Genomic DNA, 18,819 nt, shown 5'->3' on the forward strand with positions numbered 1-18,819 from the left:
TCCATGGCGCCACCTATTGGAAGGTAACTACCATATGAATTAATATCTGACAATGGCAGACAAACCACTATTGATGTTACAAGGTCAGGTATTGACTCATAGGGTAGCTGCCATCCAATAGGTAGTGCTGTGGAGGATTCTTCCATCGCTCATTTGCATAGCTTATTCCCAGGGAGCATTGCATGGACTATAAGAGTCCCTACACCCTTGTGGTACTGGCTCTCTAAGGGGAGACACATTACAATCCCCTATACGTAAAGGTACATGGTAGAAGTTATATTTTAACCTATTAGTTTCATTGTCTTTATCTCCTTAAGTTATGGATACAGTTAATCACAATATATCTTGCGTTCACAGCTTTCTGAGACGTACGGCCCGGTGTTCAGTGTTAATATAGGCATAACAAAAGCAGTTGTCCTGTGTGGTTATGAAACTATTAAGGATGCGCTCATCAACCATGCTGATGCATTTTCTAACAGACCCATTACACCTGTGAATGTACAGTTAGCAGGGAACAATGGTAAGCAGTCTCTTTTATACTAACTTTACCCATCCAAAAATAAGGTCTCCTTCACACAGGCGACATGGCATCGCTGAGAGAAAATGTGTCTTCTAACGGCAATACCGCAATTTTGTAGCGCTACAAAGTTGCACGACTTTGTAGCACCACATGTGAAGATTTTCAGGTGGGGAGGGGGACTTGAAATATAAAGCCCTATCATGAAAATAAGCCCTAACTGAAGAAAATAAAAGTATACTTTGCCTAGAAGCACTCTTCGGGTCCGCTGCAGCTTCTTCCCGGTGCCCGCCACTGGTCTTCTTCATCTCTTCTGGCTGAGGATTGAAAAAGGTCCGCCTCCTGGAATTGCTGGCTGTGATTGGCTGGCAATCAGAGCCAGCGCTCGATGAATGGCAGTGATTGATTTATCGAGTGCTTGCTGTGATTAGCTAAGCATCAGCCAATCAGTAGCAGCGCTTCAAGGAGGTGGGGATTTTTCAGCCCAGAAGAGATGGAGAATAGTGCCGGGCACCCGGAGAGAAGATGCAGCCGGGCTAACAGCGCTTCAAAGGTGATGTAGGTGTTTTTTTTGTTTTGTTTTGTTTTTTCTCTGCAGCTAGGGCTTTGACTGTAGGATTTCCTACTGTCAAACTTGCATTTCACTGCACGAAATCGTGTTTTTTTATGTGATGCAATCCAACAGAGAAGAAGGCTTCATAGGGAAACATGGAGTACAAAACCTCACAAGTCGTGGGCATATCGTGGGATCTGCAAGGTTTTTGTGTCGGCATGTCGCATGCTTAAAACTTCCCATGTGTGAATTAACCCAAAGGAAAGCATAAGCTTCTCATACATGCGATTTGTCGTTTTGTAGCCACACCGACAAAATTGCGCGACTTTGTCGACCATGTGAAGGAGGCCTCAAAGTAATGTGAATGAAAACTTGTAATGCCAAGCCTTGCCCCTGCACTAGGAATAAGTGCACAAAGTCCCTGATTCGTCGAACAGCTGATCTGTGGGGGTCCAGAAGACGAACCCACCAATCTGCCATTGATGGCCTATGCTAAAGATAAGCGAGCGATAGTTTACAACTGGACAAACACTTTAAATGATTTTAGATGCACTGTTTTCCAATTATTGAGTCTGCTGAATCCTACAGTAGTTAGAACATAATAAAAAATGAGTAATAATAGTGAAGAAATGTAATACTTTTATACACATGAAAAATTAAATGTCTTCTACATTCTACTGAAATCACTTAAAGCATTTGTCTAAAGCACACATGTCAAAAACAAGGCTCGTTGGCCAAGTCCGGCCCGTCACCTTGTTTAATGTGGTCTGCCAACCATGCAGGATACATAACAGGAATTGTATTCACCCCACCTGCAGCTCCGTTCCAGTGGCAGCAGTGCAGTCTGTGACCGTTGACCTCCACCCCCACATGCCCACCTTCCCTGGCGTTTGTGCCATCCTGTACACAGCACAGATGCTGAAGTGAGAGGTCATCAGTCACAGGATCAGCGATAGCTGCCGCTGCCAGGCCGGGGCTGCAGGCTCGGTGAGTGGAAAGCCTGTAAAGATGCTGCCCAGCCAGAGGGGGCTCACTGTTACTAGGGGGACTATTATGCACATATCTGAAAAAAATATACCCATGTGAACAAACCTGTTTAAATTAATGGGTTTTATTCACTGCGTATTACCTGCGCAAAAATTGCGTGCATAATAAACTGCACAAATACACACATGTGAATGAGTCCTTACTATACAGTCTTACAATTACAATCGACTCTTTGAAGGCAACCATAAGGCCCTCAATAAGAATTAGTTTGCTACCCCTAGTATTATTTTTTTATTGCTTAGAATGCTTTAAAATAATTAACGTGATTATCACCTCACTGATTCCCACTGCTCTCACTCTGATGCACTTCCTGGCATCACCGGATGATCTCTGTACTTCCTAGTTCCTGTGAGGATGGACATGTGACTTTCTGAAGCCTATAGTTGACCACTATGGTGACCTGCTACAGCCACTGATTGGCTGCAGTGCTCACATGTCTGTGTCAACAAGGACCAGGAGATGCAGTGATTGGTTACAGCAGTCACATGACCATTTCATCGAGAACCAGGGAATACGGAACCAGCAAGATCCCCAAGAAGCATCAGAATAAGTGGTGGGGATCAGTGAGGGGAGTATTATTACTTTTATTATTTTAAAGCATTCCTTTTTCATTTAAATCTCCAGACAACCCATTTAAGAAGATTAATGGACTCCTAATATGATTTGTGATATCAAATCATAATTCTCAGTTCTGTAAATTCTACAATTATATTCAGAAAAGATTTTAAAGTAACAAATCTCCTTTATGAGAAAAATTGGACATATTAAGGCTTCATACAACTTCAGAGTGGAGCCTATACAGTACCTATAACAATGTATGGGGTTATACTGTACCTCAACAAGCCATCAACTCCCATAAAAATCAGAGATAAAATATGGTCATGTACCACTGGGTGTAGAGTAGCTTTATATAGATGTTCTTCACTAGAAACATTACCTTTAAGTTAGATTACATTCATAATATGGTGCTATACAAATACACAAGGAGAACCTACAATGGAATAGATTTTTAAATGTCCAGAAGAAAATTAGCTCTTAAAAATAAAAATGTTTGGAAAACCCTCCATAGGTCCTTTCAGAGGGTTTTTTTTCCCGACTATTAACCCTTTGCAATCCAGTTTTGACTTCAGGGTTTTCTAGGGGTTTTTCTCTTTCTACCATCATACAATGGTGCCATCTTCTGACTAGAGCCAGTACTATGGTATGGGACATGCTGGGGAGGCCCCTGGCAACAGAGCAGACAGTAATATACAGTAAGAATACCCTGCCAGACATCTTCCGCCATTGGAGCTGTACAGCCTTCAATCAGAATGTCTGAAGATGTCAGCCAGTGGATTGGAAAGAGTTAAAAGTTCATTAATTCCCACCCCCGAGGAACCCCCCTTCTGGCACCAGTATGGATGTAAAGAGTGGAAACTGCACCAGGGATCCCTCTCTATTAAATAAGTATGGATGGCCACTACAAAATGTTGCTGTGGACGTTGGTCATGGGTGCATTTCTGTACATGGACAGTGTATTGAAAACTCATAGGCAGCTTGTCCTGATAACTGATCAGGAGGATTCGGCTCATCATTGGGTGACCTGTTCTCTGATAAAGAGAATAGGACTAAAAACTGGCAGTGGAGAAGGCGCAGCACTCCATCTTAAAGCAAGTAGGAAGTGACCAAAGGTGTGGAAAACTTCTCGTTTTATTTAGTAAAGTACGTGATCAGCTTACGAAAATGTGTTTCAGGGAGAAACCCTTCGTCTGTTTGGCTGTTGTTTACAATATACAAGATATAAAGGACACATTAGAAGGCAGAGTAAGAGGTTGAAGGTGGAAAAGTAGGAGGAAAAAAAGACAAAACAAATGTTATGTATTTGTTATATAAACTCATGCGGGTTTGATGTAGTCCTAAGGAGAGCTCCTCCTCCATACTTAGATTGTTTTGATTGTACAGGTGATATTAATGTTTCTAAATTTGGCTGCTACCAAGGAATAAAATGTGTCAATAAAGTTGCCTCTGTGATAAATAGGGTAAAATGTGGATTTTGGTTTGAAAGGCTCAAGTAGGGCTGATGCAGGTGATGGGGTTTGGGGGCTGATGGGGCATAGAAAGCAATAGGTATAGTTGTTGCTTCCTGATGTTTAAAATATCGAGAAATGTCAGGTCAGAGTGAGCTTTCGGATGAATGTATTAATGTCAATGAATAACTCAAACTCATTGCACTTACTGTTTGGGCAGAAAGATAAACCCCTGTTGAGGAGTTGTTCCTGTGCTCGAGAGTGTGATGAGATAGATTAAAGATTTTTTTCACCACCACTTTCATCTTTTATGGGCTACGTCTGTTTGATTTTCCTATGGCCCATTTCCCCCTTCTGGTCTTTCTTTTCAGAGTCCCCTGCCCTTCCAGGCCTGATCTTTCAGCCTTTCCTTTTCTTTGTTTCCCCAATACTATTATCCTTCAGTTCACGCTCCACACTTTCCCCACATCCCGTTTTGTTGTTGTTTTTTTTCCCCTTTCATTCAATTCCTTATCTCCCTGCCCCCTTAGGTACAGGACCAATTAGCATATATACCCTCACTCTCTCGCTGCTCAGCAAAACTTCTCCTGACCCTGCCGACCCTTACTACACAGGTAAACTACTCCTATAGTAATCTCATTTCTTCTCCACCTCTCATTTTTTCTTTCCATTTCTCCAGCTCCTGCTCTCCATGCAGGCATATGACAATCCCAATTTAACCCCCCCCCCCCCACCCTGCTCGTTACTAGAATAATTCACACCATCCATTCCCTCATTTTCTATCCAGATAGCCTAATCTTATTAAACTGACAGCATTATTCCATTTCTATCTTCCACCTATAGGATTAGGCTTGTTTTTGTCCCAACATATTTCTAATCTTTCTAGACGAACAAGATTTCATTATTAACTCTTTTTGGGACCCACCAATTGGTAAGTTCATTATATTTCACTTATTGTATTGACAAAGTTATCCCCTCCAATCCGTCCTGTTGTGTGCACTTCTCATAGCTTTGTTATACGTTTTATACATAATTTGTAGCATTTTTATTGTGAAAACCAGCCTTCAAACCTGTATTTATAGTTGAAATATCTATTTCCAATTGAGATATATAATTATTCTTATTTTATACTATGATTAGAGATGAGCGAACACACTCGTCCGAGCTTGATGCTCGTTCGAGGATTAGGCTACTGTAGATGCTCAGTACTCGAGTCGAGCAACACGCGGTACTCTAGTGAACTTCATTTCCCCTCCCCTCATGTTTAGCACCACTTTTTAGCCACTAAACATGCAGGGAAGGCATTACCACTTCCTGCTGAGATGTGCCAGCCCTCTGCACGCCTACAGAAGTGAGTGGCTGGCGGGATCCGGTGACTGCTGAGTACTTAAACTGTTGCCGCCCGCAGCTCGCCTCAGACGCATGCTGGCAGAGGTTAGGAAAAGAGCTACTGCTGAGATAGGGAAAGTGTTAGAGTAGGCAGGATCCTGTCTTCAAGAAGCCAAGAGTCCTTCTTAGGGCTACTCCACATTGTGTGCATTACTTTTTTCGCTGGCTGGCTGTGAGCAGTAGTGCTTAAATTTTTTTTTTTATTCTCAAGCATCTAGGCCTGTGCAGAGCATTTTACATCTGCATTCTCTGTGTGCAGTGAATTAGCCATACTTTTCATCTCTAAACAGTCGGTTAATTGTTGGCTGGGCCAGTGCAGAGTATATCACATCTGCCATCCGCTGTGTGTGGTGAACTAGCCTAAATTCTCCACGCTAAACAGTCGGTTAATTGTTGGCTGGGCCAGTGCACATCATCTCACATCTAGCATTGTCTGTGTGCGGTAAAATAGCCGCAGTTATCAGCACTGTCCACTGAATTACTTTTTTCTGCCACTCCATACAGCCTCTCCTATCTACAACTCTCTGTAAGCGGTAAATTACCCATAGGTATCAGCGCAAGATAGCTGTTTAATTTTTTCTGTTGCAGCATAGAGCCTCTGGTATCTACAAGTCTCTGTGTGTGGTAAATTAGCACCAATTCTCAGCACTATAAAGTGGTTTAATTTATTTGGGCCCTGCTCTATCCTTTATCCGACATCATGAGGAGTAGGGGCAAGGATCGAGGATGCAGACGTGTGCATCCAAGTGAGGGTGTGGGCACAGGCCGGAGTCCTGGGCGGGTTGAATCAGAGCCGGCTGCTGAGGGACTAGAAAAGCACCACGTCTCCATGCTCCCAGCTTCATATCACAATTTGCGGGTCCGCGCGGTAGACCTTTATTACAAGCACAGCAGTGCGAGCAGGTCCTGTCGTGGATCGCGGATAACGCGTCCAGCAATGTATCGAACCCCCAGCCTTCCACGCAGTCCACTCCTACCGGCCTAGGGACTGCAAGTCTGAATCCTCTGGCTGCTCCTACTTCCTCCCAGCCTCCTCACTCCATGAAAATGACAGCTTCTGATCAGGCAGACTCCCAGGAACTGTTCTCGGGTCCCTGCCCTGAGTGGGAAAAACCAGTTCCTGTCCCACCTGAGGAGTTTGTCGTGACCGATGCCCAACATTTGGAAATATCCCAGAGTCCGGGTGATGAGGCTGGGGACTTCCGGCAAGTATCAAGAGCTTTTTGTGGATGAGGATGATGAGACACAGTTGTCTCTCAGTGAGGTCGTTGTAAGGGCAGGAAGTCCGAGGGAAGAGCGGACAGAGGATTCAGAGGAAGAGCTGCTGGACAATGAGGTGACTGACCCCACCTGGCTTGCTAAGCCTACTGAAGACAGGTCTTTAGAGAGGGAGCCAAGTGCAGCAGCAGGACTGGTTGGAAGGGGCAGTGGGGTGGCCAGGGGGAGAAGCAGGGCCAGAGCAAATAATCCTCCAACTGTTTCCCACAGCACCCCCTCACGGCAAGCCTCTGTGCAGAGGGCTAGGTGTTCAAAGTTGTGGATGTTTTTTAGTGAGAGTGCAGACAACCACCGAACAGTGGTGTGCAACCTGTGCTGCACCAAGATCAGCCAGGGAGCCACCACTACCAGCCTCACCACCACCAGCATGCACAGGCATATGATGGCCAAGCACCCCATGATGTGAAATGAAGGCCATTCATTGCCTCCGGGTTACATACAGGCCATACAGGATAGTCGAAAAGCAGGCTTTCAAAAACATGATGGTGGCGGCGGTCCCTCGGTCCCCAGTCGCCACTATTTTTCACGATGCGCTGTCCCCGCCCTACACCAGCATGTCTCCTGCCATGCCCTCACCAAAGCGGTTACTGGGGAGGTCCACTTAACGATGGACACATGGACAAGTGCTGGCGGGCAGGGACACTACATCTCCCTGATGGCACATTGGGTGACCTTGGTGGAGGTTGGGACCGAGTCAGAGCCTGGGACCGCTCGCATGCTATTCACACCAAGGACAGCGGGTCCTACCTCGGTGATGATTCTGCGTCGTATTATGCCACCTCCTCCAACCCCCCCCCCCCCCTTTCCTCCTCCTCCATCTCCACCTCTAAATTAAGCAGCACAGTGGTGGGGAAGCTTCAGCAAGCCGTGCTGAAACTAATCAGCTTAGCTGACAAGAGGCACACTGCCACACAGCTGTTTCAGGGTTTGACGGCGCAGACCAACCTTTGACTTTCGCCAATGAGGCTCCAACTAGGCATGGTCGTGTGTGACAACGGCCGTAACCTGGTGGTGGTTCTGCAGCTTGGCAGCCTCACACACGTGCCATGTCTGGCCCACATGTTCAATCTGGTGGTTCAGTGCTTTCTGAAAAACTACCCCCACTGTTTGGCAAGGTGCGCCGCGTCTGCGCACATTTCCGCAAGTCCACGCAGATGCTGCCACCCTCAGGACACTGCAACATTGGTTCCAGCTGCCAGAGCACAGACTGCTGTGCGACGTTCCCACTGCTGGAATTCTTCGCTGCACATGTTGGCCAGGCTTTACGAGCAGTGTAGACCAATTGAAGAATACCAGCTGCAACTTGGCCGGCGGAGTAGTAGTCAGCCTCCGCAGTTCTTCACGGAGGAGTGGGCATGGATGGCAGACATCTGTCAGGTCCTAAGAAAATTTGAGGAGTCTACCCAAATGGTGAGTGGCGATGCAGCCATTATTAGCATTACCATCCTGCTGCTTTGCCTGCTGAGAAGTTTGCTGTAAAAAGGCCGACGCTTTGCGGTTGGAACAGGAGATGGGGGATGACAGTATGTCACTTGACAGCCAGACCACCCTCACATCCGTATCTCAGCGCGTTGAGGAGGAGGAGGGGGAGGAGACTTCTGGCCACACTGCAGAGGTTACCCATGCTGCTTCCCTCTTATCTCTTAAGTGTGTATGGGTAGAGGAGGAGGAGGATCATGAAAGTCATCCTCCTAGTGAGAACAGCAATGTGTTGCATACTGGGACTCTGGCACACATGTCTGACTTCATGTTAGGCTGCCTTTCCCGTGACCCTCGTGTTCGACACATTCTGGCCAACAAGGATTACTGGGTGTACACCCTTCTTGACCCACGGTATAAGGGGAACCTTTCCACTCTCCTTCCCAAAGAGAAAAGGGGTACGAGAGTGATGCAATATCACAGGACCCTGGTGTAAAAACTGATGCTAAAGTTTCCATCTGACAGCGCTAGTGGCAGAAGATGTAGTTCAGAAGGCGACCTAGCAGGGGAGGTGCGGGGATCAGGCAGCATGTCCACCGCAGGCAGGGGAACACTCTCCAAGGCCTTTGCCAGCTTTATGGCTCCCCATCCTGACTGTCACCACTTCCCAGTCAAGACTGAGTCAGAGGGAGCACTGTAAAAAGATGGTGAGGGAATACATAGCCGATCGTACCACCGTACTCCGTGATGCCTCTGCTCCATACAACTATTGGATGTCAAAGCTGGACACATGGCACGAACTTGCGCTGTACGCCCTGGAGGTGCTGGCCTGCCCTGCCGCTAGCGTCTTATCAGAGAGGGTGTTTAGTGCTGCTAGGGGGATCATCACGGATAAGCATACCCGCCTGTCAACTGCCAGCGCCAACATGCTTACACTGATTAAGATGAACAAATGCAGTATTTCACCAGACTTCTCTTCTCCACCGGTGGAAAGCAGTGGATCATAAAGATTCTTTTAGCTGCAACAAGAGAAATATGCATCCTCTCTCTAACCCTCAAAAAGGGAGAAGTAGATTAGCCTATCCCTTTCGGATCTTATTCCTCCTCCAAAAACAGCATGTCATCACGCTGAACTGCTAATTTTTCTGCGAGTCTAAAGGCTCTGTTAAAACCAACTTTTTTCGAACTGCTGCCTCCAGGCTCAGTTACAAATTAGGCAACAATGACCTCTATCTTAAAAAAAAATGTTTATGGCTTTCACCTGCCCTCGGTGTAAACCAATTTTTCAGGGGTACACTAGTACTCTTGGTACCTCAATTTTTCAAGCCTTTGCCTATATTCTTAGCAAACTAATTTTTCCAGGATTCACCTATACCAGTGATGGCAAACCTTTTAGAGACTGAGTGCCCAAACTGCAACACAAAAGCCACTTTTTTATTGCAAAGTGCCAACACGTAAGGGGGCTGGGCTTATCAAAACGTATGATTTTTACCTCCATCGTTATAAAAAGGTCAGGGTTGCTTCAAAATAAACAGGGTGCAGATTCTGACTGCCTTTTGGATGCGGAAATGTTGCAGAATGTGCCACGGTAATTGCTGCCATGTGTAAAGATACCCCAGTGGTAATAGTGACCCCCACGGCAGCCCCAGTGGTAACAGTGATCCCCCACAGCAGCCCCAGCGATAAGTGACATCCCACAGTAGTAATAGTGACACCCCACAGTGGCCCCTGTAGTAATAGTAACACCCCACAGCGGCCCCAGTAGTAATAGTGACATCCCACAGCAGTCTATGTAGTACTAGTGACATCCTGCAGCAGCCCCTGTGGTAATAGTGTCATCCTACAGCAGCCCCTGTGGTAATAGTGACATCCCACAATGGCCCCTGTAGTAATAGTGACATCCCACAGTGGCCCCAGTAATAATAGTGCCCCCTACAGCCGCCCCAGTAGTAATAGTGTCACCCATAGTAGCATTGGTAGTACTAGTGACATCCCACAGTGGCCCCAGTAGTAACAGTGACCCCAGTAGTAATAGTAACATCCCACAGTGGCCCCAGTAGTAATAGTGCTCTCTACAGCCGCCTCAGTAGTAATAGTGACCCCCACAGTAGACTCAGTAGTAATAGTGACATCCCACAGCTGCCCCAGTAGTAATAGTGACATCCCACAGCTGCCCCAGTAGTAATAGTGACACCCCACAGCGGCCCTAGTAGTACTAGTGACATCCCACAGCAGCCCCTGTGATAATAGTGACATCCCACAGTGGCCCCAGTAGTAATAGTGCCCCCTACAGCAGCCCTAGTAGTAATGGTAACCCCCACAGTGGCCCCAGTAGTATTAGTGACCCCGACAGTTGCTTCAGTAGTAATAGTGCCCCCCTGAGACACATATACGTGCCCCTCCTCCTTGTGGAAGCGCCGCTGCTCTTCTGCTCGGCACTGCTAGCAGTGCTGATCCCAGGTGCACACTGTGACGTCAGTGTGATGCCGGACACCTCCTCCCCCTTTTCCTATGGATCCTAAGAAGAGACGTCAGGGGAGGAGGAAGAGGATCCCAGCTGCACACCGATGTCACAGTGTGTGTCAGGATCAGCACAGCTGAGTAAATAGCCCCTGCTGGTATTCACTAACGTGGTGAGCAGCCGACGGCGGCGCGTGCCAGCCGGGAGGGCTCTGCGTGCCACCTCTGGCACACGTGCCATAGGTTCTCCACCACTGGCCTATACTCTTGGTAAGCAAATTTTTTTCTCGTCTTCGCCTGTACACTTGGTACAGAAATGTTTCAGGGGTTCGCCTCTACTCTTGCTACACAAATGTTTCAGAGGTTCGCCTATAGTATTGCTACAGAAAGGTTTGAGGGGTTCACCTATATACTTGCCACAGAAATGTTTTTCCGGAGTTCGCCTATACTCTTGCTGCAGAAATGTTTCAGGGGGTCGCCTATACACTTGCTACAGAAATGTTTCAGGGGTCCGACTATACACTTGCTACAGAAAGGTTTGAGGGGTTTGCCTATACAAAGGCTTTCCCATTGCATTGTTCAGCTACCTGACACATACACAGAATGAATTGGGTAGAAGTGTAGGCAGAGGCCGAGGTCCTGGGCAGGGAGAAACTCTGCCATGTTTGGGCACTCTCATTTCTTCATGTTTAATACTGTCCCTGGGTTTCAGGGGCTCGCCTAAGCTGTGGGTGCACAAAGGTTTTCCTGCGCAGTGTTCAGCTATCTGACACATACACCGAATGACTTGGGTACGGTGCAGAAGGCTTTCCCATTGCGTTGTTCAGCTATCTGACATACACAGAATGAATTTTGTGGGGACACATGGGTTTCCCATAGCTATGTGATGGCACCTTGGGTCACACAAGGTGGAGGCTGGGACCAAGCCTGACCCTGGGCTCGCTCACGTGCTTTCCACACAGAGGATTGCAAATCCTAACTCGGTCACGGTTTCTTGGGCTTATTATGCCACCTCCCCCTGCTGCTTGGGGTCTCGTTATCAGCGCTGGTCGACATGTATTTGCTCTTCTGTTACCACAGTAATCTGAGACACTGGTTTGGACCAATCAAAAGAAGCGTAACAGAATTAATGAGATGCACACAGCAGTACTAGCATCCTAGTCCGCTTTATGCCCACGATTGCTGAGGGAGTGGCAGAGGCCGAGGTCTTGGGGTAAGGGGAAGGTTTGGCCTGTGGCACTTCATGATTCATCCAGTCTTTGGAGCGATGAAAGCAACTGTAAATGACGGCACATTGGGCCAACCAGGTGGAGGCTGGGACAAAGTCTGACCCTGCACCCACTCACGTGCTTCCCACACAAAGTATTGCAGGTCCTACCTTGGTCACGGTTTCTCGGGCTTATTATGCCACCTCCTCCTCCTGCTTGGGGTCTGGGGATCAGTGTTGGTCGGCATGTATTATCTCTCGTGTTACAAATTACCACATTTATCCGAGATACTGGATTGGAGCATTCACAGAAAGCGTAACTGATTTAATGAGACTTTCACAGGGCCACTGTATACCTGTGGTGGCTTCTTTGACGACACCTCCAGCTTCAAACCAATCTTTGGTTTAAGAATGTGTTGCTGTATTGTGGAGATGTGTAGAAGTCCCCTTTATGCCCACGATTGTGGCTCCTGACACTTTTGTGACAGAGGTGGCACGGGATTAGCACGGCTATCACCCACACTTTCAAAGAGGGTTGCTGCTAGGCCCTGCCAACCCTCTGCAGTGTGTGTCTCCGGTTCCTCCTCATCGCAGACACACTTATAAATAGACATGAGGGTGATGTGGCTATCAAGCCAGCGTGTGGCATGAGGGCAGCTATACACAGGGAAAATTTTGTGTGCGCTGTCGACACAGGCTCGTGTGGAGGGGTTGGTGACCGCCAGGCTCTTGCCCACAATTTGGTTTAATAGTGGGACCGGGGAGCCTCAGATGCACCCTACCCTATCAGTTTCTGTGGTGTTTCAATGACTTTCTGATGTTTTCAGGTGTTTCACACAACCTCCCCTATGCGGAGCATCGGTCAGCTTGAAAAATGCTCGAGTCGCCCATTGACTTCAATGGGGTTCGTTACTCGAAACGCAAAGTTCGACTGGAGCACCCAAGCATTTCGGTGCTCGCTCATCTCTAAGCGATGCTGTATAGTCTTTTACCATAGCTTTGGTCACTGATTTTAGACCGTTTTTTTTTTTTTTAAATCGTTTTATGCATATTGATTTTTTTTCCATCTATCATTTTCTACATATACTAATGTACTAAGGCGTTGTATAACTGTATGTATGTGTGTATATATCTACATCTAGAACTGAACTAGATGGAAATTGTCTTAATTCAGCTGAACATACTATGTTACTATCTAACTCGCATGAGTTTATATAACAAATACATATAATATGCTTTGTTTTTTTTTCTTCTACTTTTCCACCTACCTTGTACTCTGCCTTCTAATGTGTACTTTATAGCTTGTATATTTTAAACACCAGCTTAACTGATGAAGGGGTGCTCCCTGAAACGCATTTTCATAAGCTGATCACATACTTCATTAAATAAAAGAAGACGTTTTCCACGCCTTTGGTCACTTCCTACTTACTTTAACCTGGAGGCATATTAGCACTAACTGCTTAGGTTAAGCAGCGCTGCTGATTAGAGCCACCTGATTGGCTCTTCGGCACCATGTGACTACACAGCGTGCATGCGCATTGCCTTCAGCAGCGGTGCACTACACACTACAGTTAAGCAGACGTGCACTACACACTACACTTAAGCAACACGGGGTTAGGTTTAGGGTTAGGTTTGGGGTTAGGGTTTAGGGTTAGGTTTAGGGTTAGGTGTAGGGTTAGTTTGAGCGTTTAGGGTTAGGTTTAGGGTTAGTGTTTAGGGTTAGGTTTAGGGTTAGGGTTTAGGGTTAGGTTTAGCTGACCCTAACCCTAAACCTAACCCCGTGTTGCTTAACTGTAGTGTGTAGTGCACGACTGCTTAACTGTAGTGTGTAGTGCATGGCTGCTGAAGGCAATCCGCGTGCACGCTGTGTAGTCACATGGTGCCAAAGAGCCAATCAGGTGGCTCTAATCAGCAGCGCTGCTTAACCTAAGCAGTTAGTGCTAATATGCAACCTGGAGTGCCTTCTCCACTGCCAGTTTTTAGTCCTATTCTCTTGCTCTATCACGTCCACCCAGGTGCTGCGTCATCTGGTCAGGCAGCACCTCCACCCCTCTCTTTCCTCCTCATCCACCTCTGTTCTCTGATAAGGACTTGTCCATACTGGACCTCTCTATTCCTATGTGTTATGAATAGGAATAATATGCATTTATTGTATTAAGGTGTTATAATGTCCAATGGAGAGAACTGGAAAGTGATGAGAAGATTTACAATCTCAACATTACGAGATTATGGAATGGGCAGGAAAACCATAGAAAACAGGATCACTGAAGAGGCTGAGTGTTTAGTACAGAAGCTGAAGTCCTATGAAGGTGAGTGAATAAGGTCTATAATCATGTGTGACACTGGCTGGATAATGTTGGATGATCCCCATCAGGGCCAGACTGCCCTACTGGCAATTCTGGCAAACAACAGATGGGTCGGTATCCACAGTGGGGCGCTCACAACCCCCCACGTGCTTCCTCTGTTCTCCCTAACCATACTCCTGCAGACCGTGCTACTTATGTTCAGTCTTGTGCTCCATGCAGTAGTCTGTAGTGCCGATCATCTCCCTCTCGCTTCTCCTCAAACTATTTTTTTTTCTAATTTTACAGGAAAACCCTTTGATAATCTCACCTGTATTAACGCTGCAGCGGCCAATATCATTGTGTCTATACTGCTCAGTCGTAGATTTGAGTATGAGGACCCAACCATATTGAGGCTTATGGGCCTAATTAATGAGAGTGTAATACTGCTGGGAAGCCCCTGGGTCCGGGTAAGTCAGAAATATATTACAGTATGTTAGTTTTTGTAGTTTTGACGTTTGCACATAAGAAAGCTGAATATTGGGGAATTAATAAAATTGTCAATGATTTACAGGGGTTGTTCCAAACATCCAGGAGGCACGTGGAGATTGATGGAGTCTGGATAGTCTTGTATTTTACAACAGTCCACCTCTTCATAAAAAATACAACCCGTTTAACTGTTTATCTATAAGGCACGAATGTTAATAGCTCTTAGGGTGCCTTCACTCTGGCAATGAATTAGCACGATTTCCCAGCGCTGCGAGGCTGTGGGAAATCGCTAAATTATGAATCCAATGGCCAATCCAACGGTATGTCCTATCTTTTTACGATCTTGCCTATTATATCTTTTATTTCAAGCCCCCTCCTGCACCCCCAGTAATCCTTGCTGCTATCAAAGCAGTGGCAGCAGATCGTGATAATTTCACATTGACTTCTATGGGGTCGGCGCTGCTGCAGGCCCCATTGAGACAATGGGAGAGCAGGAGGATCCACTGGTGCAGCAAGGGATTTCTTCAGCAATCGTATTGATTTCAATGGGGCTGGTGCTACTGCCGCTGGCCCCATTGAAATCAATGGGAGAATATCACTATCACTATAAAGAAGATTCCTTCAGCCCTTCTGGGATGGGAGGCTTTTTCCCTGCGAGAGCAATATTAGGGCATCAATCACATCCTGAAATCACTCTTGCCAGTGTGCAGGAGCCCTCATTGTTACATTCTGTGTATGTACTGATTATTATGTTTGTGCTCTTCAAGATGTATAACAGTTTTCCATCAATAATGGATTGGCTTCCTGGAGCTCACAGAACAATTTTTGGAAACAACAGAGAGCTTCATAAATTCATAAGAGCAACATTTACAATAAAGAAGAAAGAACTGGATGTAAATGACCAGAGGAACCTTGTTGATGCCTTCCTAGCCAAACAACAAGAGGTAAAATATACACCATTACACTCATTAATAGATCAACTACACATGGATTACACTGTATGCAGAGTTTAGGTATAATCCTCTAATCTGGTTTCTGATAAATTTACCATCACTGATCAGGATGGACCGCCTATTATGTTGACAGATTTTGCCATCCATGCCAGAAGGTGTCTGTTCCCCTCTTAACTCTTTTGCTAATTTCCTATTCTCATGTTGGCTAACAATACAATTGGTCTGGGGGAACTTAGATGCAAATGGAAAGGACCACTTAGGTTTTCACCCCAGCCACGTGTTGGGCTTCCGTGGCATGTACAGTACGCTCTCTACCAGTTTATAGAAATGAACTGCAGACCAAACTGTTTTTCTACAAAACTATCATCACATATGTCCGCAGGGTGTGACTAGTATTGCAGTTTGGCACCAATCAAGTGAACAAGTGTAAGGCTTCATTCACACTTTTACGTTCAGGGGTTCATCCTGGCTCCATTCTGAATTCCAGAAAACAGGATTGGGTTGGGAAACCTGGATCTTTTTCAGCCATTATTGACAGCTACTGAAATTAAGACCAATAGATTTCCATGTTTGCGGGTTTCCGTTTGTTTCTGGCATTCTGTGCTGGAAAGAATGGTGTGGTTGACCACAGAATGCCGGAAACCAACATAAAACTGTCAAGACAGTTACCTATTGGTCTCCCTTTTAGCAACTGTCAATGTCTGAGATAGATTATGTCCACGAGGCCCGTATTTGTTTCGGAAGTGGCATGAGGCCTCTTGATGAAATAGCTAAATGTAGAATGAATGAAGCCTTTGCTGCAATACCACACACAACCTGTGGACAGCAGTGGCACTGTTTTTTTTAAATTTAGATTTCTACAGATTTTTAAATATTTGAATATGTAGCAATATTTTTTCAATCTTTTTCCAAACTGGTTTTACTGGCCTTTTAAGTAGCCTACAATTTGTGATATAAATGGATAAAACCTCAATCAGCATTTAATAATTTCGATCCTTTGTGTTGTTCAGGGAAAGCCAGAATCCACTGAGTATTACCACAACGATAACTTAACTGCACTGGTCACAAACCTTTTCGGTGCTGGAATGGAGACCACATCAACCACCCTGAGATGGGGACTTCTGTTGATGATGAAACACCCAGAAATACAACGTAAGAATTTATATGTATAAAACTCATAAAATGTTCTACAATGTCAAGGATTTAAAGGGAGGCTATAACCAAAAATATTATTTATAGGTTACTCGTAGAGATGAGTGAACCTACTCGTTTCGGGTGTTTTTGCACTCGAGCACTGCTTTTTCCGAGTAACTGACTACTCGGATGAAAAGATTCGGGGCCGCCGGGGGTGCGCAGGGGGTTGCAGAGGGGAGTGGGGGGGGGGGGAGGGGAGAGCTCCCCCATGTTCCCTACTGATACCCCCCGCTGCCCCCCCCCCCGGCGCACCCCGACTCTTTTCGTCCGAGTAGTCAGTTACTCTGAAAAAGCGGTGCTCGAGTGCAAAAACACCCAAACCGAGTACGCTCACCCATCTCTAGTTACTAGCAAATGTTTTTTTTTTTCACCTTTCTTCTTTTATTCAGTCACTTGGTATTGGTTTCTATTCTTTGATGCCTTGTTTACTTCATGAAGGTGATCTTTAATGTGATCGCCCCGCCTTCTTTCACAGCAGGAAAGAATTGCTTTACAGTAATGTCTCATGTACATGTCCTTGTAAACTGTTCAGGTCCAGAATATTTTAGGTCTTCAGGGCAAGACTCTGTTTAGTACTCAGGTTTAATGCATATAACCTTTTTATGTGCTATTCTTTTAATGGCATTTTTATAGGACCAAAGCACACTTTTTTTAAAAGAGTTTTAAAAAATATGCTTATTTTCATTCTAGTTAATTTTTTTTATAACCATAAAGTAGACATTTTATTTGTTACTTAACGGTAATTTTGATATTAACTGCAGTGGTTCCCTGCATCCTATTGCTTTCAATGGGCACGGACCTTCATTCACGCGTGTTTTGGCACGTATGTGCACGCGAATACACGCTCGTGTGAAATGAGGCCTAAATTAGATGTGTGATTCAATAATCACACTGTTACCATAAAAGACATTTTATGTGTTGTCTAATGTTAATATCAAAATTACCGTTAGATAACAAATACAATTTCTACTTTATGATTATTATTTAAAAAAAACTAACTAGGATGAAAATTAGCATATTTTTTTCAAACTCTAAACCTAAAATTGGGAAATGGGAAAACATTACGATCCTCTGCCACAGCTGTGACAGCTGTCACAGGGGACTCTTTAATGAATGCCATCATTACTTAACACTGTGACAGTGCTGTCACAGTGTTCAGTGACGAGGCATTTCCCCGCAGGGAATATATACACAGACCATGGACCTATGCGGTGCACGCATGTCCGATCTGTTGCAGGTGCACACGTTTGCATGCCTGTAAAACACGGACATGTCAACACATCACAGGAAACCAATGGTTCTAAATAGGTGCGCGGTTTTGTGTGCACCTATGTATGCACATAAACACGCTCCTCTGAATGAGTCCTTCGAGTAGTTGGGTTTGGCTAGCATTGCAATAATGACTGTCAAAGAAGGACACTAAAGAACTTATTATTTTTCTCTTCCACTGAATTATAGCTGAGGAGAGCTGCCCTATCTCAGAGCCAATTGGTCGTGCTGCATCGCTCAGGCAGCTAGCTTCAGCCCGCTCCATAAATATACATTAGCAGAGGTTTAAGGATCAGGATTCCATGGGTGCCTCGGAGACATTAAGAGATTTTTTTTTACTCATAGTTTCTGTATAATCCTCATGAATCAAACCATGACATGCCCCATTACATGCCATGTTATAGGGCTATTTTCTGCTAGGAGCATTTAAAACAATATAGATCAGAAGCGGCGCTCCAGTGGTATAGTTGGAAGAGCAAAAAAGCAGAAGACAGAAATGAGATAATGCGTATGGGGACTCACCGCAACTGAACCGGTCCTGAGGTTTAGGCACCGGTCAGTTTGTTGGTCCACATGATCCTCTGGGGTTGGAAAATATGTTTACTACCAGGTCAACGGTCTTGGGACATCCCAGGGGGAGAGCAGCAGAAGAGAAAACTCCAAACGTGTGTGTTTCGGGAGGAAAGAGTTAATACAGTCAAAAATGAAAAAATATATACTTCAGCGCTCGTTGAACTGTGAACAATTAATATCAGG

General features: G+C 45.5%; 1 protein-coding gene across 5 annotated transcripts in view; it reads left to right on the forward strand.

Moving 5' to 3' along the window:
- The window catches only part of LOC136620599 (cytochrome P450 2C14-like), a 274,638-nt gene that overhangs the window by 252,427 nt on the left and 3,392 nt on the right, over positions 1–18,819 (forward strand). For all 5 annotated transcript variants that reach the window (XM_066595501.1, XM_066595485.1, XM_066595493.1 and 2 more), the window contains exons 3-7: positions 358–520; positions 14,036–14,185; positions 14,468–14,628; positions 15,415–15,591; positions 16,611–16,752. In XM_066595501.1, the coding sequence (XP_066451598.1) occupies positions 358–520; positions 14,036–14,185; positions 14,468–14,628; positions 15,415–15,591; positions 16,611–16,752 (793 nt within the window). The remainder of the gene's footprint in view (positions 1–357; positions 521–14,035; positions 14,186–14,467; positions 14,629–15,414; positions 15,592–16,610; positions 16,753–18,819) is intronic.

This window comes from Eleutherodactylus coqui, chromosome 1, assembly GCF_035609145.1.
Source record: "Eleutherodactylus coqui strain aEleCoq1 chromosome 1, aEleCoq1.hap1, whole genome shotgun sequence".
NCBI lineage: Eukaryota > Metazoa > Chordata > Amphibia > Anura > Eleutherodactylidae > Eleutherodactylus > Eleutherodactylus coqui.